Here is a 25,067-nt window from a genome sequence, read left to right on the forward strand (position 1 = left end):
GGTATACAACAACAATATAATTCATAACATTACCAAGAAAAGTGGCATCTGCTTGAAAAGAAACCTAAGAAATCTCAGTACTCCTCAGAAGAGGAATATTTTTTTAACTTTTTACTGGGATTTGGATGAAAGTTTACAAAGCAAACTCCTTTCCCATTCAACTGTTCACACATTTTGTTTCAGATCAATGACTACACTCTCCACAATGTAACAGCACTCTACCTACCTCCTCCTTGTGTTTCTCTTTTCTATTTATCCTTCCATCCTACCCCTTCCTATTTTCTAAGCTTTGCTCTTAAACAAATATCATAAATAAATCAGAATATAAAAATTTTTTTAAAACCCCACAAACATTGTCCTTTTGATTTTTAATAGCTGGCTGTTTTTAAAAGTGTTTCTCTTCCTGGTGTGACTGTTATAGATCTACGTATGGGGTTTTTTTGTTGGGTTTTTTTTTACATTTTATTTTATTATTTTTTGTGCATGTACCGTCAAATCAGATCTGACTGGTACAGGAGGAAATTGTCCCTCCTTCTCCGGCAGAGCATCTGGTGGATTCGAACCGTGTGCCTTTGGGATTGCAGTAGAAGATCTACGTATGTTTGGCTGATAGATAATAAGGTTGAGTTCATCTAGGGTTGAAGGGTAACTAAGGACCACAGTCTTAGGGGTTCTACTTTGCACCTGAACAGAGAATCTAGTAGTTTTGTAATTCTGAGTTTTGTTCCCCATGTTCCTCCCTTTCTGTCATCTGTTACCTATCTGCAGTGTTAACTATCTACAACGTGATCCTTTCCAGGACAGCCGGCAGTGGTAACTGGGCACCATTTCTCATCCCAGGGCTCTGAAAGCTGAGGTTCATGTGCCCCATGGGGCCTCTGGTTGAACTGTTTCCATCAGTCTGTGACTTCCTTTCACTCTTCTTTGCACCAAATGAGAAAAGACGAATGAAGGTACTTTACTTGGACGGCTGCTCATCGCTTCTAAGACCTCACGTACTACTCATCAAAGTACGATGCAGACAGAAAATAGCCCATGCAAGCTGTGTTGTGCCAACTGATTTTGAAGTCCCTCAAAGACCATGGTCCAGTACCCTTGGGCCCAGTGATTGAATCCATCAAGGTGTTTGCTCAAGGCTACAAAAAACCAAAACAGAAAGCACCTAGAAATTGAAATTTTAAAAAATGTGTCCTAGAGGAGCTCTGGTGGCCTAGTGGCAAGGAGCTGCAACTACAATTCCAGAGACGCACGGTTCGAATCCACCAGATGCTCTGCCGGGGAAGGAGGGACAATCTCCTCCTGTACCAGTCAGATCTGATTTGACGGTACACTCACACAAAAATAATAAAATAAAAAAAAATTTTTTTTAAATGTGTCCTGATTCTAGGCTAAGATCTGCTATTCATGACATGTAACAGCCCCCATAACTGTCAACATCATCATCATCCCATGATTTTGTGGTTTCTCAAACATTAAGTAGGGAGTTCTGCTGGTCTAGCGGTAAGAAGCTGCACTGTAATCCCAAAGGCAAGTGCTTCGAATCCACCAGCTGTTCTGCAGGAGGATGGGCAATCTCCTCTCATGCAATTTACTGCCTCTGAAAACCCACTGGAGGATCAGCTTTGAGTCAGTTCCAATTCTACGGTAAACACTACGTACACAGTAAAGGAATCCTAGTGATGCAGGGCACGAAGAGTCTGGCTACCACTAAAAAGGACTGGAAGCCTGAATCAACCAGCCACGACGTGGGAAAATCTGAGGCAGTCTGCTTCCACAAACATTCCCAGTCCTAGAAAGCCTACGGGCCGCTCTACTCTGTCACCCGAGAGTGTCATGAGTCACAGTCAACTTGTCAGCAGGAGGTTGGGATTTTAAAATGTTGACACATGTAGAAATGCAGCAAATGTATGAAATGCAAGCACAGAACTTCTTGACATAAAGTTCAATGCAAAAAGATTAAAAAAAGCCTTTGTAAGTATTCAAAAAATTAACAAGTAAGATGAATCAATACATAATGAAAGAGAAAAGTGTAGCAAAATGTCAACCAAGAACCTGCCAGTGGGTATACAGATGTCTAACAGGGCAATTATCACAATTCAAAACTGCATCTGTGGCGAGCTCTGGTGGCAAGAAGCTGTACTGCAACCCCAGAGGTTAACGGTTCGAATCCACTGGATGCTCTGCTGGAGGAGGAGGGACAATCTCCTCCTTGTACCAGTCAGATGCAATTTGTCAGTACACACACACACACACACACAAAGTTTAAAAAAAACTGCATCTATAAGCACAACAGTCTAAGAGCAAGAGCTCTTAGAAGTTAAAAAAAAAAGTTAAAAATGACTGTGAAAACTCCAGAGAAAAGAACTAGAAATGACTTTTACACAGTGAAGAGATGCTCAATCTCTCTTAAAATAAAACAAAATCACACCATAATTTCCACTTTTAAATTATAAAAAATGTATATACTAAGTACAATATTGGCAAAGCACTGTTAAATGTTTCTGGTGGAAATATTGTTACCATCTCTGCAGACTACAATTTTTACCAAATTTATTGCATTTTTAATAAAGTTTTAAATGTGCACACTTAACAATTCCAAGATTTCTATTACGGCCACATTTGCATACGTACAAAAAAAGTATTTATGCACATGAATATTCATTGGAGTACTGTTTATAACACCAAAAGACCAGAAACAAACTCTGTAACTTTGATGAGAGATTTAGTTAAATAAATTAAGATAAGATATATTCAGATATTTCATATATAGTTATAAGAAAGCTGAAGTAGACCTATAGCTACTGATTTTTTATTTTTTTTTAGGGGGAGGAATCACATAAAAGTTACAAATTTAAATTGCAGAATAGTCTGTCTGGTACTGTGCCATTTTTTATTTTTAAGAATTTTTTCACTGAAAATACATCATCTACTCAGAAATAAATCCTATCTTCTAATAAAGGGATTCTGATGAGGTCAGTGAAAGAAAAGAAAAATCACAAAATGAAAACAGGTAAGAGATGGAACAAGCTGAGATTAGAGAAAGAGGCTAACTACAAAGCCCAACACTGAAAATGAATTTTTGGAGAAAACAGGAAAGAAAAAGGGAGGTGAAGCTTCCCACATCAGAAGAAGCTGGGTTTACCGACTAACCAGTGGTCATCTCGTTAGCTCCCCATCATGGTGGCTCCTCACATGTCCGAGCAGAACTGTGCTCCAGAGAGACCCAGTGGCTGATAGATTCTTCATGATATATTCACTCGATGTGACGGCACCTAAAATAACTATTTTTTTTAAGTGCAAAGTAGGAAAATCACCTTATTAGGCAACATCAGGCTGACTCCTCCTCACGCTGACCCCACGTACAACAGATGGAAACCTCGCTCAATCCTGTGGCAGTGTGTCCAAACCTCACTTAAGATCTCCTTCTCGGACCTTCTCCTCTTCCAAGCACGAAGTCTTTTTCCAACGACTGGCATCTCCTGATAACATGCCCAAAGTGTATGAAGTTTCACCACCTGACCTCTAAGGAACACCATGGTTACACTCTTTCAAGACAGATCCGCTATTCTGCTGGCAGTCCTTGATACAGTCAATATTCGTCGCCAACAGGACAATTCAAAGGCATCAATTTTCTTCAGACTTCCTTGGTCACTGATCAACTTTTACTTCATACGAAACAACTGAGACAAAATGGCTTGCATCAGACACACTAGCCTTTAAACCTCGCTGTCTATGTTTAGCACTTGAAAGAGGTCCATGACAGATCTGCCCAGTGCACATACGTCTTCTGATTTTAGACTGCTGTGTTGTTTGTGTTTATTGTGGATCCAAGAAAAAGGAAATTCTTGATCTTTTCTCTAGCTATCATGGCATGCCTAGTGACCAGTGGTGAGGAATTTTGTAATTCATACTGAAGGCTGTAGTCTTTGATCTTCTTCAAGAAGTATATTGAATCTTCTTCACTTAACAAGCAAGCAAAATTGTGTCACCTACAAAATGCAGACTATAGATGAGTCCTCCTTCAATCTTGAGGCCACATTCTTCTACATATACTTCCTTTCTGAATACTAGGTCAGTATACAAACTGAAAAGGTATGGTAAAGCAGAGGCATCAAGATTAATATTGTATGGGAACTCTGGTGGCCTAGTGGCAAGAAGCTGCACTGCAATCCCAGAGATACATGGTTTGAATCCACCTGATGCTCTGCTGGAGAAGGAGGGGCAATCTCCTCCTGTACCAGTCAGATTTGAGTTGATGGTACACACACACAAAATAATTTAAAAAAATATTAATATTGTAGGCATTCGTGAGCTGAAACAGACTGGGCTTAGCCATTCCGAATGAACATATGAAGTAGAGCATTAAGTTAGAGGTATACAAATTCAATGTGTTTCTTGAGTATTAAATATGTATGTGTTAAGACAATTAAGTACATCTTACAATGCTACAGCATTTACAAAATTTACAGAAACTAGTTCTACTGCTTAAATTTTAAATACATGAACTAGCTACATATTAAATATTAAATGCTTGAACTAGCTACGTATTTCCAGCTGATGATATGATCTTGTAATTCCAATTTTAGAATGAGAAGCCAAGACTTGAAATGAGACTGCCTGTCAGAGGCAGAGGTGGAATCCAGCTTCGGCCTCTCCTCCATCATCACTTGTGTCTTGCTTCTGCTACATATTCCACCCTTTACCCTTGACAGTAATCAACCAAGCGTTTATGAAAAATCTAAGCAGCAATCCTGTAAAAGCAACAAATGTACTGAATACATTCTGGTCAGATTTTTTTTTTCAATAAAACAAAATAATGATTTACATATTCATTTTCTTAAAATTGGGGGTTTTTTTTCCTTCCCCAGGCAGCAGATAGCAATTTTCAAACTGCAATGTTATTGTAAACTTAATGCATGATACTATACTGATTTAAGAAAATGCTGTAATCTTTAATTCAACACTTAAAAATGTTATATTGTTGTTGTTGATTGCCATCAAGTCGAGCACGATTCACAGCGACCCGATGAACAGGACACCTGAAGCCTTTCTATAACTATCGTCATTTATCAATGTTTATAGAGTTTCCAGAGCTGTTTACCTCTAGTTAATCTAGATAGGTGTTTTCCTGATAGCACCTAACACTTAAACGTGACCTGCTGTAGACTGCCACCCCCTGTAGAGGCTACATCTGGAGGAGTGCTTAGTTCTCAATGTGCAAAGCTGCAGAAAGGCATTTTCCCAATAGTTAAGCCCTTTGCTGCCAACTGTGAGTCTCTCTGTCTCTCCAACACCTTCACTCTCTCCCAACAACAGCAGACTTCATCAAGAAATTGTTTATGGCTCCTCAACACATGACTTACTGCTAACACCCAAAGCTTTCAATATTCAAATTTTCCACAATATAACATCTTTGGCAAGAATACTAGTCTATGGGTCAAATAAAGGTCCATTTTGTAAATTTTATTACATTTCTGAAGCCCTTTGCCTACATGGAAGTCTGTAAAGTTAAGATTCTTAACCAGTTTTATTTCTCTACAAACACTTTTAAAGTGAATTTCAGAAAAAAGTCTTAAAATATCTCTTCTATTTTTGTATATATTAATAGACAAAAAAACTAAACATAATCAAACTTTTAGTCTAGTAGTCACATCTTTTCACTAAACAAAATAGCTTTTGCTTCTTTAATATCCCACAAAAATTAAGAAAAAAAACCCTCACCATTGGACCAATAAGCAACATTGTGATAAATGGAGAAAACTCAAGTTGCCAACAATTTCATTTTACTTTGATCTACAATCAATAGTCATGGGACCAGCAGTCAAGAAATCAAAAATCATGTTGCATGGGGGAAATCTGCTGTGATGGACCCCTACCAAATGCTTGAGAGAACTGCTATCAGTTTAAAGACTAAGATGCATCTGATCCTATCCATGGTATTTTCAATTACTTCCTATGAAAGTTGGACAATCAGTAGGGGTGACAGAAGAGAAATGCAAGTGGCCAATAAGTACATGGGCATGTGTTCAACAACACTGGTCATTAAAAAACTGCAAATCAAAACCACAGTGAGAAGCCACTTTGTATTAATTAGGTTAGCCTTAATAAAAAAGAATAAAGAAAGGAAAATAGCAAGGGCTGGTAACAAGGAAGAGGAACTGGAATGTTGAGATTAGCATGTCTGTGGAGAAAACACGTTTATAGTTCTTAAAACATTAAATACAGACTTACTACGTTGCAGTAGTTCTAAGAGAAATGAAAATACGCACTCACACAAAAATGTGTACATGCAGTATTCAAACAGCCAGAAAGTTTAAACAACTTGACTGTTCACCAAGTGGTGGAGGAATAAACAAACTATATGGATTATAAGCCATACAAAGAAGTATTATACAGACATGAGAATGAGTTGACTGCTGTTATGAACATCAAATACACCAAACACAAAAAGGTCACATGCCATGTGACTCCATTTATACGAGGTTTCCAGAATAGTAAATCCTTGGAGACAGCAAGTGTCCGACTGACATGGTGACTGACAGTGGCGGGGCCCAGGGAGTGCATGCTCAGTGAGTCCAGGTACTGAAGATATTTCAGAACTACATGGTGACAGTACAGCATTTTGGCTGTACTAAGAACCACAGAATTGTATACTTCTAAACGACTTATTCTATAGAATACAGATTTCACCTAAATTTTCAAAAATTAAGGTAAGATTTTAAGAAACGTTTTTAAAATGTGGCAGATGGAGCCAATATACACTGAAAACTGCCTTCAAGTTCTTAAAGCAACATATGAACAAGTACATCTCTTAATCTATTTTAAGTCTATAAAAGTTGAGAAGTGAGGAGTCCTTTGGTGGCACAGTTAACTATTTAACTACCAGAGAAAAGGTTAGTGGTTCAACCCCACAAGAGGCATCTTAGAAGATAGGTCACCGCCACCTTGACACCCCTGTGGGGCAGCTGCACTCTGCCCACACGCAGTCACCATGAGCTGGAATCAATTCCATGGCAAAAAACAACAATAAAGTTGAGAGAGTTAACAATAAAGTCAAGAAAAAACAACAATAACGTTAAAAAGTTTGGAAGGTGCAGAACTGTAATAAAAACTGAATGAAGATTAGTATCTCAAAGCATGATTTGTTATAAAATCTGTCTGTGACTCAGTCTCCACTAATCACATTCATTACAAATGAATTCCTACAAATTCTGGGAGGAGGTCTACACTTGTGCAACTGATCCAACTCTTTTTAGAACTGAAGTATCATTTAAAACTTGGTTTATACAACTCTTAAGTATATATGCACGTGTGTGTGCCCTGGTAACCACTTTGCTTTCAATACTAATAGAATGACGGAACAGTCTCACAAGAAATATTTTCCTTAGTTTTGAATTACCCTTTGTGACACAATGTGCTTCAGCTCCTTTGCTATTGGCCGGCTAATGCAGCACGAGCACGCCAATATTAATTCAACATACAAAGTTTGATGTTCGAGGGTGAAAGCATCTTCTGTTTTCACATGCCAATACTCCCCCCGGAATTATAAGGTGACCCCTTAATAACAGCATTACAGTTGTATGAGATGCAATGTATAAAGAATAATTTGAATTCACATGGAAACCGTTACCAAGACAAATCTTCTTGTAGGATGAAGTTCCAAGAACATTAAATCATAAGAAATTGTTTCAGCAGCTGGTTAAAGTTGAGTGTACATAATACAAGACATCTGGCTGACTGTGCATTTTCAGTTCATTTAGAAAGTATAAACACATTAAAATATTGAAATGTTTGACAGACTATAATGCTGTTTGTTCCTCTAGAGTGTAAGTGGCTGTTCTCTTCGTTCTGTCCAAGGTTTATTTTATCATTCAAAAGGATTTGCTATTTCCACCCCTCGTAGCATAACCGAAATATTTTTATCAATAAAGATAAGAATGTGGTCATTTAGGGTATATATGTGGCAGTGCAATAAATGTAGCAAAGCAGGACTGTTTCAAAAATGAAATCAAGAGGCTGGAGCATCCCACACACATTGGCCTGTAAGTAGTAAACAAAATGTGTTTGCCTCCCTTCTCCATTCATTTTTTCTCTTCTCATCTTAGTAATTCAGATCTTAAATTCTACAAAGGAGTTTATCTTTGTACTTATTTACCAGGCCAGACTAAGGACAATGGACACCAGCCTAAGGACAATGGAGAGGGCATGACCTGAAGCACTTGAGGTTAAAGATCAAGGAATGCAGCCTTCGGTAAAGACTGTATCTCAGTATCAGAAAGACAAAGATTCTTACCACTGGACCAATAGGCAGCATCATGATGGGTGGCAAGGAGACTGAAAGTGTCAACAGCTTCATCTTGCTTGGATCCACAATTAACACACTTGGTACCAGCAGTCAGAAAATAAGGAGATGCATTGCACTGGGAAAATCTGCCGTTAGGGACCTCTCCAAATTACTGAGAAGCAATGATGTCAGTTTGAGGACTAGGATAAGTCTGCTTCAAGCCATGCTCTTTCCGATCACTTGCTATGCATCTGAGAGCTGGACAATAAATAAGGATGACAGAAAAAGAACTGATGCCTTTGAGCTGTGGGTTGGAGAAGAGCACTGAACATCCCATGGACGATCAAGAGACTGAATAGATCTGTCTTGGAGAGGGTGCTGCCAGAGTGCTCTTTAGCAGAAAGAATGATGAGGCTTCACCTCACATACCTTGGGCTTGTTGCCAAGAAGCGCTATTCTTTGGAGAAGGACATGATGCTGGGAAGGGCACAAGGTTGGTGAAGGAGAAGCCCTTAATCAGGTGGACTGACACAGTGACTGCTAAAGTAAGCTCTTGTGTGTCAGGAAGTGTGAGGATGGCACAGGACAGAACAGCATTCAGATCTTTTGTTCTCAAGGTCACTATGAGTTGTACTCAACTCTATGGCACCTAACAGTAACATGGCCTCAATAAACTCCATCTACCTAAGAAGATAAACAGGCCAAGGGGCAATTAAGCAAAGGCAGGTGTGCACCACGAGCTGCTCCACAGTTTTCACGGCTGGGACCTTGGTAACAAATGGCCAGGCCGGTCGTCAAACAGCACTTTTGGATGGATTTGGGTCACCAACCTTTTTCTAGTGGTTGAGCATTTAAACATTTTTGTCATCAGGCAGCCACACTCCTACTACTGCTGGGTTTTTTCCAGACTTTGGCTTTATCTCCCCCTTACATGGTAACAGTGTCCTGGGCTCCAGCCTAAGTCTTCTCTTTACCTCATCCTCCACACTGTCCACACACTGTCCCAGCACTTCAATGACCAACTATATTCAGATCACACAATACAGTCAATGTTCTAAACTGATACCACTCCTAAACTCAAAACCTGGTGAACTACCTGCTAATTAGGCATCTTCACTTTGACATAAGGTCAAAAACTCTAGCACAAATTTAGATGTGATGCAAGAAAGCATATAAGAAAAATGTGAGTGCCCAGTTGTACTGGCAAAGAGAAAAGCTCAAAGAGTGAATAAGAAACTGACCAAAAAAACCTGGTCACCAACTTAACATGTGAGCATTCTGACTTGCTGAGTCTTATCTCCTTTGACAAAGGATTTTTGGGTTCACTGTACCATTCACTCACTGCTGTCAAGCTGCTGTTAACCTACTTACAGCTGACCCTCCAGCAGGATTTCAGAGATTCCCCATCCATCTCCCACTGAGCCACTGGTGGATTTGAACCGCCAGAGAGGCCGTGTGTTGGGTCAGTAGTTCTCCTCTCTACAGACTACGCCACTAAATCTTACTTGTTTCCAGTATCAATTTTGTTAAGAACTGGAGAAATAAAGATTATATTTGACCAGAGATAGCACATGGAGCTCTGGTGACCTAGTGGTAAGAAACTGCACTGCAATCCCAAAGGCACGTGGTTCAAATCCACCAGCTGCTCCATGAGAGAAGGAAGGCCAGTCTCCTCCCATGTTATTAACTGTCTCTGAAAACCTGCTAGAAGGTCAGCAATGGGTTGGTTCCAAATCGATGGCACACAACAACAACAACAACAACATGCAGCACAAATCTAACACAGGCACTTAGTCAAAACAGGTGAAATTTTTGGTTTTGCAAGTAAGAAGAAATCTAAAGACAAGTGTTCCAAAGCTGGTATACTTATTCCATAATGGTCCATCTCCCACTTATTTATTCTGATGGCTTTGGGGATGCTATTCTTTGCATGTGGCACTTGTTATCACAGTTTCAAGATACCCGGCCTCCCCAACCCAGGAAGACAGACAAGAGAGGACCAGTAAGCAAACAGCTGAAGGGAAAATCCTCTGGAAGCTCCTAACCCCCGTGAAAATCTCAGTGGCCTCAAACAGCGTCAGATGTCCACATTCAGTTGCCAGGGCATCTGAAAATTCAGGTGGGCACAGAGACTCCCCAAACAGTACCTGAGTCCTGCTAGAAAAGAGGCAAAGGCAGGCTGCGCTTGTGTCTGCCACAGACCCCGCTCGGTGAGGCACATCAGCAGGTGACTCCTCAAGCGTCTCCGTCAGCAGCAGGGATGGTAACCCAGTCCTGGCCGCGATGGCCAGGTCGGTGGTTCTCACTTCTACACTGACCGGAGAATTGTGGATGCTGCCCTGCAGGCACAACCAAGGCCAGGAGCACATTGTTCTCACAAACACTTCCCACATTCTTACCAGGCCACAGGCAAATGGCACTTTTCTAACTACCTCTACATGCAGACTGCAAGTCTATGACAGAGGATAAACTCAAAAATCTTTTTCTTTTCAAAAGTAATAGCATTTAAAAGTAATTTCTTGAAAACTGGCTATCTGGGAATGAAAAAGCCCCATAATGCAATCATTTCAGCAACCCCCAAGGGCCAGAGTCGTATACATACATAGATAAACACACTCAGTGTATTAACATCTCCTTGGAAGAAGGGACAATGGAGAAGTAACATCTACCTCAGGGGACAATTGAGAAAAAATAGACAAAAGGGTTGGGAGTCAGTTTTAGAAGTAGCAAGCTGGATTAACGTCTTTAATCAGACAGGGACTGGCTATAATTAGACGTAGTACAAGAAACCCAGGTACAACAGTTTAAACTAGTAAGGTTCTAGTTTCCCCACAGAAAATTTGGGGTTCACTGGTGGTCAATGGCTTTGGTTCAGCAGCTCTATGACATCAAGGTAGTGTTCTCCGTAAGCCGCATGGTGCTAACAGGGCCATGCAACTCAGAAGACCTTATCCACAGTCCAGACTGCAGGAAGGATCGATGACCTCAGCGCAAGGACATGCCTCCTAGCTGTCAGCTCTCCAGAAGGAGTTTCACTCATCAGCTTTACTTTTCCTACATCTTACTAGAGCTCTGGTGGCCTAGTGGCAAGAAACTGAACTACAAACCCAAATGCACACAGTTCAAAGCCACCAGCTGCTCCGTGAAAGAAGAATGGGCAATCTCCTACCGTCCAACTAGCTGCCTCTGAAAACTCACCAGAGGGTCATCTATGGGTCGGTTCCGACTGTACAGTACACAACAACATCATCCTACTAACCACCGTGTATTGTGGGCGTTAGGTGCCATGAGCTGACGACGACAACTACAAGCAACCCTCTAGGAACGGATCTGAACCCTGCTCTGTCCTGCACCGTCCTCATCATCTCTCACTGTTACAGTCACTGAGTCAATTCATCGTGTTGACGGGCCTCCCCCCTTTTACTGACGCTTCATCTTTCCAAGCACAGTGGCCTTTTCTAAAAAGCACAAACTATGTGAGATAAAGCTTCACTGTCCTTGTCTGACCAGCTCTACTGTGAAGGAAAACTGGAAAAGGAACCAGTGAAAATATCTGGTGGACAACTAACAATCTATGTATAAAAGTCTTTATTTCAAAGAACCAAAGCAATTGGCTTTTAACTTCCAAATAACTCTCGCCTTGCTGTTGCGTGCCATTAAGTCAGAACCAACCCACAGCAAACCCTCTGGCGGATTTTCAGAGGCAGTTAATCACAGAAGAGGAGACAGTCCATCCTTCTCTTGCAGAGCAGCTGGTAGATTTGAACCATGTGCCTTCGGGACTGCAGTGCAGCTTCTTGACACTAGGCCACCAGAGCTCTGAAGGCTGTTACTCAATCTACTACAGTACCTACCATGTGTTTGCTAGAGAGTCTGAGTATTCATCCCTTAATAACACAAAATCCTTGCTTTGATGGGGACAGCTAGGCAAGTAATATTAGGTGATGCGGATAAAAGAACCACATGGATGTACAGTTTCTAAAAGGCAACTCACAGACCCTCCAACATGTGCTCAACTATTGTTTTCAATCTATGAACAAGAGAAAACAAACCCAGACTTCGACAACACTCACAAGAGTGGAACATCAGTGATTAACTGCATCAAACAGCAGATCAATTCTTCCAGGAGATCCTCTGAGTCAGAACCTGAAAAGAAACATAAAAAATTTCTAAGTTATTTTTAAACAGAGTATAAAACAAAACTGAAATTGCTTAGAAGTCAGATTATTTTTATTCCCAACAAAAATAAACACAGCTCTAACTATATACCTCCCATGTTAACACTGACCTCTGAATGAAATATCAAAGGTGAGTAAGTTAAAATCAATGATAACCTTCAGTTATTACGAGAAATGTGAGCCCCCGCTACTAATCACGTGGCTTTCAAAGTCTGAACGTGTCTTAGGACCGCTCTCTAGGCCACTGAGTCTCAAAGCTCTTATACTGTACTGTTTCTTCAAAGGAAATCTTACACCAAAGTCAAATTAATAAAACAGATAAAAATCAAGTTGCTCTACATCTTTCTTTGAAGCAGGAGTAGAGGACCTTAGCTCCATCTCTCTAAACATCTGTCCTCATGCTTGTTCTTCTTGATGACAAAGACTCCTTGGGGCTCCATACATCAAAGACTGAAAGCCATTAATTAAACCAATTTCATCTTTTAGAAAGAGCCCAGGATGAAAAAAGGCTTTCCCCAAGTTCCACACCCAATGGCAAAGGCAGAATGAAAAGTATAGTTCAAAAGAAATGCTCCTCTGTCCTAAGGACCTCCTAATTTTCAAATCTAGCTCACATATTTTGGAACTTGCAGCTTCTACACACTACTGACATTTCTGCCGTCATGAAATTCTTTCCTCCCTTAGCCTCCGATGACACCTTATGTCTAACTAGACTTCCCTTCCATTACTTCATACCATCTCTTTGCTCAGCAAACCTTTCCTCTTGGTGAATTCTACCACTGGTTTTGTTTCCTTCTCACTTCCTATGCTGTCCCTAGTCAAGCATCACTTGCATGGTGATGATGGTGAAGTCCAGTTTTCTACTAAAATTCACATTTACATCCAATGTCTACTAAGTCAGCTTCACCTAGACGCACCACCAGTGCTGCAAATGCAACATGCTCAGAACAGAATTTCTTTCGCTCAAATACACCTACTTCTTCTTTTCTTCTTGGATAATGGCATCATTAAATTTAGATCAAAATCAAAATTATTTTCTCTTGCCCATCTATGATCAATCGATAGGTCCCCACAATTACACAACCACTCTCATGTATTGCTGTTGTTTGTTTGTTGTTGAATACTGTCAAGTCAGAACCCCGACTCACAGCTGACTCTCCAGCAGGCTTTCAAAGGCAGTTAATCACACAGGAGGAGACTGCCCATCCTCCCACAGAACAGCTGGTGGCCTTGAACCTCCTGCCATCAGCACTGCAGTGCAGCTTCTTGCCACCAGGGCACCAGAACTCCTTCATTCATTATTTTATTATCTCAAGTCTGTTACACAAATTCTGTTAAATGCAAAGTCACTCCTGAGCTCCTTCAAATTTTCCTAACTAGTGTACTTACAAACAGCTAGAATCAGAGAATAAAAAAGGAAGATTTCACTCAGCATTTCTCAAGCTGAGATAACTGAAAGGGGAAAAAAATGTGAAGTTTTGAATGGCAATATTAATCTTGAATGATCCAGGAAGCACCAAATAAGATGGAGAGAATACATAGTCACTGTACCAAAAACAATTTCTCAACATGGAATCATTTCAGAAAGTAACTTGTGACCAAAAACCAGTAATACTGAAGGAAGAAGTTCAAGCTTCATTGATGGCACTGGCAAAAAATTAAGCCCCCAGGAATCAATGGGTACTACTTGACATGCTTAAACTAACAGAAGCAGACCTGGACATGATCACTGGTCTGTGTCAGAAAATTTGGAGGACTGCAACCTGGCCAACTGACTGGAAGAGAAACATATTTGCTCCCATTCCCAAGAAGGGTGATCCAACAGAATGCAGAAATTATCAAACAATATCATTAATATCACACACACCCAAGTAAAATATTGCTGATGCTCATCCAAAAACAGCTACAACAGTACGCGGACAGAGAACTGCCAAAAGTTCAAGCTGAGTTTAGAAGGGGCAGATATCACTGCTGGCATGAAAGCAGAGATTACCAGAAATAAGTCTATCTGTGTTTTATTGACTACTCAAAGACATTGGACTATGTGGATCATGACAACCACAGTTAATCCTGAGAAGAATGGGAATCCCAGATATTTATTGTGCTCATATAAAAACAGTACCTAGACCAAGAAGCTGCTGTCTGTACAGAGCAAGCAAGGGAACAACATGCTTCAAAATCAAGATAGGTGTGGTGGATCCTGTAGGGCTTGCATGCTTTCTCCGTATCTATTCAATCTGTATGCTGAATAATTTGAGAAGGAAGACTCTATGAAAGAAAATGTGGCATTAGGATTGGAGGAAGATTCATAAACAACCTGTGTTGAGCAGATCCCACAAACCTTGATTGCTAAAAGTGTGAAGTACTTGAAACACTCGCTGCAAAAGTTCAAAGCCTTCAAAACAACTATGAGATATCATCTCAACCCAGGAAGAATAGCAAAATTTAACAGAACAGCAAACATCAAACGCTGGTGAGGTTGTGGAGGAACTGGAACCCGTATTCACTGTTGGTGGGAGTGTAAGATGATATAAACACTACGGAAGGCAGTAATGGTGCTTTCTCAAAAAGTCGGAAATAGAAAATACCATTTGACCCAACAATTCCACTAATGGGAATATACCCTAAAGAAATCAGAACTGCCACACAAGCAGATATACGCACACCCACGTTTATTGCTGCTTTGTTCACAATAGCAAAGAGTTGGAAACAGCCCAAGTGTCCATCAACAAATGAATAGCTAGAGAAGCTGTGGTATATTCACAAAATGGAATATTATGCAGCACTGAAAAACAAAGAATTCATGAAATACGTATACAAAATGGGTGACCATGGAGGACATTATGTTGAATGAACTACCTCAGTCACAAAAAGGCAAGTAATGCATAATGCCACTGTTATAAAACAGGACTGACATGGGGTTGGAGGGAAACTAAGAAAAGAGGGGATAGATAATGTACACAACATTGAAACAGACAAGGGAGAGAACTATATAAAAGGAATATATATATATAAAAGGTTTTATTGGCATAACAGGAGTCCTCCAGAGTAAGAACTGCATAGTGTGTGTGTGGGGGGTGGGGGACACCACATAACAATTAAAAAACTTTTTCCCCAAAGAAAAAGTGATCTGGGGGGTAGGGAGGCTGGGAGGAAAATGTGCAACAATGAAGGAATGGAAACCCAAGTTCTTTATAAACTTTCATTAAAATATCAATTAAAAAAGAACACACTACATTGCATTATGCTTGTTAAATATTTCAATAAAAAGTGGGACTCTAGTACAAAAAAGAAAAAAACCAACCAAAAACAAACCCACCCACCCCAAAATATATGGGAATGGTGATGTAAAACACCATGTATATACACGAAAAACAACGCATGCAATTTTGCATGAAAACTAATATTAAATTAAAAAAGAACAATTATTTTTGTTGTTGTTGTTGTTATGTGCCATTCAGTCAGAACTGACCCATACCTTACCCTCCAGCGGGTTTTTCAGAGGCAGTAAATAACACGAGAGGAGATTGCTCATCCTTCTTGTACAAAGCAGCTGAGGGATTCAAACTATGTGCCTTTGGGATTGCAGTGCAGCTTCTTACCGCTAAGTCAACAAAGTACCCTAATTATTATACAAGACTACTAATATTAAAAGCTAAAGAAAGGTGAACACACAGAATCAATCTAAGAGGGTTAACATAGATGAGAAGTGAGAGAAAAGGAAGCAAAAATTTTTTAAATCATTCCCTTAACGATTAGATTGCAGCAACACCACACTACCTGTGCATGCCATTCTGTGACTTCTCAATAGCATTCTTTCTGTCCGGAATACCTTGCAACAATCAATGATTTCTTTAAAAAACCATCATCATCAATCTAAGCCATCTTCCCTAACAAATTCAACTCCTGCCTCACTTTAAATAAAATGAATCATCTCTAAACCATCCATGCCCAAAGCATATGTTTTTCATTGCATATGTTGGTTACATGCTCCCATAATTTTGTTTACATGTCAGCAAGTCCTTATTGGATTGTCTAATTCTTGAGGGCAATGACTACAAAGAGTCTGGCAAATAGTATACACTAAATACATGTTTGCTGAACTGAATCCAGGTGTCTATAAATCCAGCAATTGTTTTGCAAGCACCAAAGTACCTGGAGTCTCAGACACCATTTACAAATTCTTCTCTCTACAGTATCAGCTGGTACTCAGAATTATCAAGGAATTTCTTCCTGTTTGCCATAGAAAGAACTGGCACAACCACTCTCTAAAGTGAGTACAGACTCAAATATAATATTAAGTCATGCTGAACATACCAATTAAGGTTAAGGATAAACAGCAAGAATCAAGTTCAATAACTACATTAAATATCATTCCAAGAAGCCACAGGCTTGACTTAGCCAGTGAAAAAAGTAAAATAAGGAAATAAGTAACATTTGTCTCTGAGGTTACACTACAGAGCGGCAAGGGTGTAACGCATATCTTCCCACCGCCAAGGCTGTCTGCTACATTCAAGTGCATGAACAGCCTATTCCATCAAGCTCATAGACCGGAATACAGAACATGCGAAGCACATGCTTGCTGAACTGACAGGTCACTCACCAGCTCATCACGACTGTAATGTCCTAGCTAAGATTCAATTTAAAAATTCCTCACTGATTACCTAAAGAACACTTCAGATTAAATAAACTGACCCGTTCAATGATACATTATTGTTCAGTCAAGTAGTCAATGGTTTATTCATAGAAGGTGCGGGAACTCAGGACTCAAGAGTGTACCCAACTGGGTTTTCCTTTATCTTCTGTTCCAGGGCTGTAAATACAATGTTTAAACCTCAAAATGGTGACTAGATTCTCTATTTAGTTTTCCAAGGGCCATCTAAATCATGATCTCGTCCAAGTTTACAACTGTGTCAATTAAGAAGTCCACGCACAAACTCAAGGTTGGGGGGAGGGGGGGAGGACACGTGGGGCAAAACCAGAGGGTTGCAGAGTTTGGTGGGTGGAGGGAAGGGGGGGCAGTAAATGGGGAGGGTCTGGGTGAAAAGACAGGGTAATGATGGGCAAGATCCAATGGTGATTAATTTTATAAAACATAATGCATGAGAATGATTATATGAAACACAGTGTGAATGAAGAACCATGTGAAACACCATGTATATGAACTTTGCAAGTAAATCAAGTCCACTCACAGCTTTATTTATTTAGTGCAATGATGGTGGTGGTGGTGGCAGTGGTGGTGGTGGTGATGGTGGTGGTGGTGGTGATACACATTTCACACAAGTAAAATAAAGCATTTCCAGGTAAAAACTTTACCACAAAAACAAGACAAGAATAAGTAACTCCCAGTTGAAATCTCTGAAGACTGCTATTTATAATCCTACAGAATGTTATTCTTATTTCTTGCCTCATAATTTTCTATTATGTGAAGAGAGATAGGATTTGATTACTTACTGTATGTGGGGCTAAGTAGGTTACTTACATAGCATTATTTTTCAAGTAGTCTTTGTATCACCTCAGCTTACATAGGAGGCCAAAAATCTTCCTTACTTCCAGTAAAAACAAATATCTATCTCACTTACTAAAATTACAGTAACATGGGCTTGTATTTCTCAAAGGAAAGAGAATCTCTCAAAAGATCTTCAGATGTGCAGTTCAATGACAAAGCAAACTGAGGTTCTTTGAGCAAGTTACTTTGCCAAGATTCAGTGTGTTTACTGTATTGTAATGCTTTACAATCCAGCATTTTTATCTTTTAAAGACTTTCAAATTTCTCTTTAAACTTCTAGATTTCTTGTCAAACATTTTAATGCTTCACATCTTTGCCATCTGTGACATATTAATAGCTACAATGGACTGAGCAGTTTACAACTGGGTGGGCATTATAGTAAGGACTTCAGACTTCTAATAATCCTGAGAATAATTCTGAAAAGGAAGAGTAAAATATCCTCATTTTAAGAAGAAATTAAAGCTCAGGCTCAGAGAGGTTAGTTTATTAACTCAAGGTCACACAGTTAAATGACAGAGCCCAACTATGAACCTAAATCTGACTCCAGGATCTCAAGAAGAAAAACTATAAAATTGTTTTAATATTTTAAATTAGGAGGATTTCACAACACTCACTTCATTTTTAGTTTTTATTAGTTTGCAAACAAAATTCATATACATTGTATATTTTTAATATATACTGTATTTCACACTCCTACAGTGACTGCTCATGTACATTTGTGTTTTATAAAATTAATCCCCACTGGTCCATGACCACTATTACCCTGTCTTTTCATATCGTCATGTGATCTTTCTTGCTTCACCACCTCACTGCCCACCCCGCAGCTCACCAAAGTCTCCTCTTCTAGTAACTTCCTCCTCTCCCCGCCCTCTGTCTTCCCTTTTGGACTTTTATTCACCTCTTACTAGTCCTTCTATTTTTACAACAATGGTCTTATGCAGTATTTAGCCTTAAGAGATTGGGTTAGTTCACTTCAGTATGATGCTCTGCAGATTCTCCCAAGTTACATAGTATTTTACAAAATCGTTGCTCCTTGGAGCTGCAAAGTATTCTATTGTGTGAATGTACCATCATTTCCCAATCTATTCATTAGTTGATGGGCATGTAGGTTGTTTTCACTTTCTTGCTATTCTGAGTAATACTATGAACATAGGTATACAAATATGTTTGTGTCTCAGGTCTACTGTCCTTGGGGTATATTTCCAGTAGTGGAATAGCTGAGTCATATGGGATTTCTACACTCAGCTTTTTGAGGAAACACCAAACCCCCTTTCAGAGTGGTTATACCCATTTTACTATCCCACCAGCAGTATACAATTTTTTAAATAATTTCTTTTTGCTGTTGTTTTTGAGAACATATACAGCAAAAACATACTGCAATCTACCAGATGCTCTGGTGGAGAAGGAGGGGAAATCTCCTCCTGTACCAGTCAGATCCGATTAAACGGTACACACACAAAAAAATTAATTTAAACAAAAAAAAAAAAAAAGAAAGAAAAAAATATACTGCGGTGCTGGCATAAAAGTTGGCTCCCCCTCCCCCACAAAGCCATTGCAGTTAGCTGCACCTGGTCTCCAACTAGCAGACACATGGTCTTGCAAATCAGCATCAGCTGTGGGACTAGGATAAGAGAAAGAGTGATTCCCACATGAGACAGCAAGCCTTGAGGTGGCGAGACACTGGAGAGACTGTGGCATTTCTGTGGCAAAGGTGTGACATGAGGCTTCCTGCACTTGTGCTGGCCACAGTTAAAGTTTTTTGGTGTTCTTGCTGAATGCTTGATGGACAAGCTGACTTAAAACTACTCTGAGGCAAACCTTGCTGGATAATTTAGATTTGAACTGCTAAACTGAAACTAAAGCCTGGGCTAATTAAGGAACTGTGTCTTGGAACTTGGGCTGAGTTTGGATTTGTTTGGGGTGATATTCTTTGCCTCCCCAACTCTCCAACTTCCTTCTCTAATAAAGTCCATTACTGGTACCCTAACTGTGAGTCATCAACAAATAATCGAACCTCTTAACGCTGCTGTGGCTCTAGGAACACACAGGGCTGAGCCATGGGATCTTCATTTGCTTTCTACACTGGGGCCGAGAGAGGCTGTACTATTCTTACTGCCTCTGGCCCTTCAGAGAGATGCTCATGTACATGTGCCTCCGTGGCCTGTTTTCTCCTCTTTAGACACGTACCATTCAAGTGTCTATGTGTATAATTCAAAGACACTGATTACGTCCCTTGACTTATGCAAACTTTTTCACTCATCTGAGTTTTTTTGCTGCTCTCTTAAGTTCCTATCTATTCTTCATAGAGGTGCAGCTGTTGATTTGATGCTGCATAGATCAATCTTAAAAGATTCTAATGATTAGTAAAATAAAATTTAAAAAAAAGATTCTAATGTTCAAGGCAGACATTTGTTTCTAGGTAAGCAAAATCTGGCTGTAAGAAAACTTTGGCTTATTGTCCAAAGATTATCTCAGAGTATTTGTTTTGAGGGTTGATTCCACCTCCACGGCTCCAAAAGGCAAGGACTATATAAGATTTCAAAGATCTGTTTTCTATAGAATTTGTGATCAAATGGTCAATGATTAAAACCAAGGCCCATCCAGTTTTGCTGATCTCATGGCAAATTTATACTTTATTTTTAAAGAACTATTTATAGACAAAATTGGCTCCAAAAAGCCAGTCAACCAATCCACATTTCATTTACCACGCTAAAAACAAATTCCACTTAAGTGGTACCATGAGTCATTTTAAAAAAATGTTAAGGTATCACATATTAGTTTATAAATCTACAAGGCACACTATATATTCATTAACACATACTAGAAGCCCTTGGCTGAACTATACAACTTAGAAATCATCTAAAACTGTGAATAAATACAAAACAATTACTATGAGGATTATGTAAAACAAGATCACTGAAATCCCACCCTACTCCTTGCAATATCCCCAATGCTTCCCTGACCCCCATGAGCCCAAAGAAAGAAGTGATCCAGCTGACAATTAAGGCCATCCCTTTCAGCTTGAATCAACCCTAATCTATATACAAGTTTCAGTCACCAGGACTTACTTCTACTTGAATCTGTTCAGTACCGTGTTCTGATAAAAGTTTACTGCGCCCTCATGTTGTCCCTAAAGGAGGCAACAAAGTGGCATTAAAATGCTGCCCTAAAAATAACTAACAACTAACTAAATAAATAAATCAATAAAATGCTGCCCTAATACAATGAAATTCCTTCCACTGGAGCAAGAACGGAGAGCAAAAGAGAGGGAACAGAATGAAGGAGGGGAAGGGATTATTCACTTGGTGAAGGGAATAAACTAGCACTGACGGAAAACAAAACAGCAGCCAGAAAAAAGAAACATACAGGTCCCTTAAACCAGGCCGCAGGTTGTCATGAGAGTAATGTTACAAGACAGTGAGCTAACTGTTGTTTTCTTAGCATTCAGAAAATTAAGCTGCCAGTTTCCCAATGCTGTTCCATGCTACACTGTGCCAAATGTAAGTAATAAAAAATTAATCAAGAAATAACAGAGCTGGACTCAAAACGTTCATAGTGGCTTTGGTTTTTGAAGACACATAAAGAATGTACATCATCTGGACTATCTACTTACATTAAGAAAATGCCATATAGTAGAGCAGAATATGGTACTACTAGTACCAGTCTGAACCATGAGAGCAGTATCTGAATATTCGTGAATATTAAAAATCAGCTTTAAACCTTCAATTAGCAGAATCAAATCTGCCTCTTATAAATTAATCATAGAGGAAAAGCAAATGGACTCGTTCTTCTCTAAAAATAAAACTGATCTATATTTCAATGCATTATACCATTTGTAGGCCTACATCCTATACCATTCCAATAAGACCTGCAATAATTCTGGTTGGCTGCCTCCACTGTGGTTAAAGACCATGTTTCTAATTAGCCTGAAGGATAATACAGCCTACTAGATTAGAAGATAAAATGTGCCTCTTAGTAAGTTTAATTGATTTTGTTCCACTAATAACATGAAAGATAGAGAGAGGAAGAAAAAAGAACTATAAAACTGTTATCACCTATTGTAAGACCAAAGAGTAATTTAGAAGCTCCTAGAGGCACTCTTGATTTTTTGCAATGCTAGATCTCAACTCATTATGTTAAATATTTTAAAGGAAAACCTTCTTATATGCTTTATACTCTTAACATTTTTCAGTTCCTGGCTGTTTTTTTGCACTGTTGTGGTGGCATGTCGTAGAGTCGGGAACAACCCAAAGCTGACCCTCCAGCAGGTTTTCAGAAGCAGTTAACTGCACGAGAGGAGATGTTCCATCCTCCCAAGGGGCAGGTGGTAGATTCGAGCCAAGTGCTTTGGGACTGCAGTGCAGTTTCTTGACACTAGGCCACCAGAGCTCCCCTTTTTTCTGCCTCCCTTTTTTCTGCCTCCCTTTTTTCTGCATTAGTCCCTGTAACTAAAGGTGCACTGGTAATACAATGATTAAAATGCTCACTGCTAACCAAAAAGCTGGCGGTTCAAACTCACTCAGTGGCGATGTGCTTCTGTGAAGACTGCAGCCTTAGAAACTCCATTGAGAAGGCTCTGCTGTTACCCGGGGTAACCAGGAGTTAAAAATAGACTGGACGGCACCTAACAACCACAATGTACAACTAGTGGAATCCAACTACTATGTCTTATATTAAAACCAATGACAATTTCCGTGATTATTAACATTGTTGGACATTTAAATGCATATCATTACGAGTATGTGAGGGTGTGTATATGTATTTTCTACTATTTCTATTTAAAGTCTTTTTAACTGACATTTTTTTCTTAAATTGTAAGACTTATTCCTATAATAAAGTATCATTTCTTTTTCTGTCACACAGACTGGGGGGGAAAAACCAAAAACCAATGACGAACTATTCAGCTACACTCTCCAATTTCAGGTTCCCCTCTTACATTGCAACCACCCTCACCAGCCTCACCATCTAGGGTCTGACACGCTGCTGTAAAGACTGACAAGAAGAGCAGGAAACCCAGTGACCCCAGGTCCAGACCGTCTGGGTCACCAGAGGTATCCATCCCCTGCCCAAAGAGAGAAATTCTCTTTCACTGAGTTTACGTAAGCAAATGCACCACCAACTGTCCGGGTATGTAAAGCCTTCTTAAAGATTTTAAACCAAAGAAAGAATGTGGCTGTACTGTTGTTCTTATGTGTTGTCCAGTCAGAACCAATGGATAGTGGACCCTTCTGAGAGTTTTCAGAGGCTGTGAATCGCACGAAAGGAGACTGCCCACCTGTCGCCCTTGGAGCAGCTGGTGGGTTTGAACCGCCTGCCTTTGGCTGACAGTACAACTAAGCTACCTGAGCTACCAGTTTGTTTTTCTTATAGTATTATAGCCTTAAAGTTATAATTTTTTTTCTTTCTATTATCCACAAATTTCTTATCTTGACTTTTCCCCCCCTTCTTTGGGAATGGCCAGTGTGAGGTAAATAAAGGGCAGGCACGCTGGCCTCACTGGAGCAGCCCAGGGGTCTTACTGAGGGACACTCCACTCATCTTCCGGCAGCAGAGGCGATAGAGTGGGCAGAATGTTAGTGCCAGTCTTCTAAGAGTCAGATTAAAACTGTGCCTCTTCCAGTTCTGTTCTCATACATAGACACCTGCAACTATGCCTAAGTGTAGTAGGCATGGGGGTTGGGGAGCCTAGGGCCTCTTGGCCTGGAATCTACACAGAGCACCTCTCTAGAACACAGAAACTGCGGAAGGTGGTCACTTGACTACATGGGAGGAAACAAGCCTTAGGTGTCAACTGCTCCATTCAACTAAATCTTCTGTATGCCTTCACAGAAAATAAATGTCTACATTCTAAAAAGCTTCCAAAGACTCCCTCTTTCTGTCAGAACTAAATGAGCTGAAGAAAAGTTTATTTCATACTACAAAGACTTTATCACATTATCAAACATGACTACAGAATAACCATAAGCTGAAAGCAAAGAGCCTTAATTAACTGAAGAGTCATTACCTCTCTGGTATACTGTCTCCATCATTCGGCCCAAACATCTCTTCTACAATTACAAATGTTGGGCACTGAGCCCACAATTATAAAGGCTACAGACAAGTGTCGTCATCATCATAATGGCCCACATTCTCTTGCAAACAATTTGTTGCCACATAATATATAGTGAATGGAAGGGATGAAATCTTCACAAATTTGCAATATAAACTCGGAGCTTCCTAATAGTCACATTACCACCATAAAGACTGTTTCAATGAAAAATGTCAGCCATGTCCGTCTGATCAAAGTGGGATGACAAGGAAATGAAGAACATTCAAATTCTCTCTGCTATAATAGCCCCATCTACCTAATTTGCCTCAAGCAGGTGACTGCTCAGTTGTTTGAAGATGGTCCTCTAGATCCATGAATTTTACCTTCCTATACTGTACAACTGAGCATATAAAACCTATTCCTAAATAATCCTGCACACATCTAATTCAGAGACTCACACATCAGCTAATAAAGGGATGCTCCCCCTAATGCTTCTTGTGAGCCAGCTTGGGTCTTATCCACCCCACCCCACCCCCACCTCTTCATTCAGGAGTGTGTGCAATTATCTAACCTTACTGCATCTTTACAAATCACAAAAAGAAGACATGAATGGAGCGTATTATAATGCTAGTGACCAGAAATCAAAACCTCAAATCAAGAACATGTAAGATTAAAAACAAAGGAATTAGACAATTAATAAATAAATGACTGTAAAAAAAAACAAAAAAACAAAGGAATTAAATACGCGATGAATAAACTATCCCTGGACTTAAGCTGTGGACCAACAGCAGATTCAGCTGGAAACAAAATGGATAAAACACAAGTGGACGCAGAAATTTTGCCATGCAACGGACCTCGGGGTTGGGAGGAGACTGAGACAGAGGGGTTCAATAATGTATACTGCACTGAAACAGATGATGGAGAAAACGGTTTAAGAGGGAAAATTATTAGGTATTTTTGTCATGACAGGAGTTCAGAGCAAAGGCTGCATAGTGGAGTGGACCTGGGGGGAGGGATTGTAAAACAATGAAAGAATTTTTCTTTTACTAGAGTAAAAGAAAAGAGGGT

General features: G+C 39.8%; 1 protein-coding gene across 1 annotated transcript in view; it reads right to left on the reverse strand.

Moving 5' to 3' along the window:
• DYM (dymeclin) overlaps positions 1 to 25,067 on the reverse strand; it is a 313,354-nt gene that overhangs the window by 252,264 nt on the left and 36,023 nt on the right. Inside the window, exon 5 of the mRNA XM_006891704.1 lies at positions 12,358 to 12,430. Within this exon, the coding sequence (XP_006891766.1) occupies positions 12,358 to 12,430 (73 nt within the window). The remainder of the gene's footprint in view (positions 1 to 12,357; positions 12,431 to 25,067) is intronic.

The sequence above is a fragment of the Elephantulus edwardii genome, unplaced genomic scaffold (genome assembly GCF_000299155.1).
Source record: "Elephantulus edwardii isolate Elephantulus edwardi_28Jun2011 unplaced genomic scaffold, EleEdw1.0 scaffold00103, whole genome shotgun sequence".
In the NCBI taxonomy this organism is placed as follows: Eukaryota; Metazoa; Chordata; class Mammalia; order Macroscelidea; family Macroscelididae; genus Elephantulus; species Elephantulus edwardii.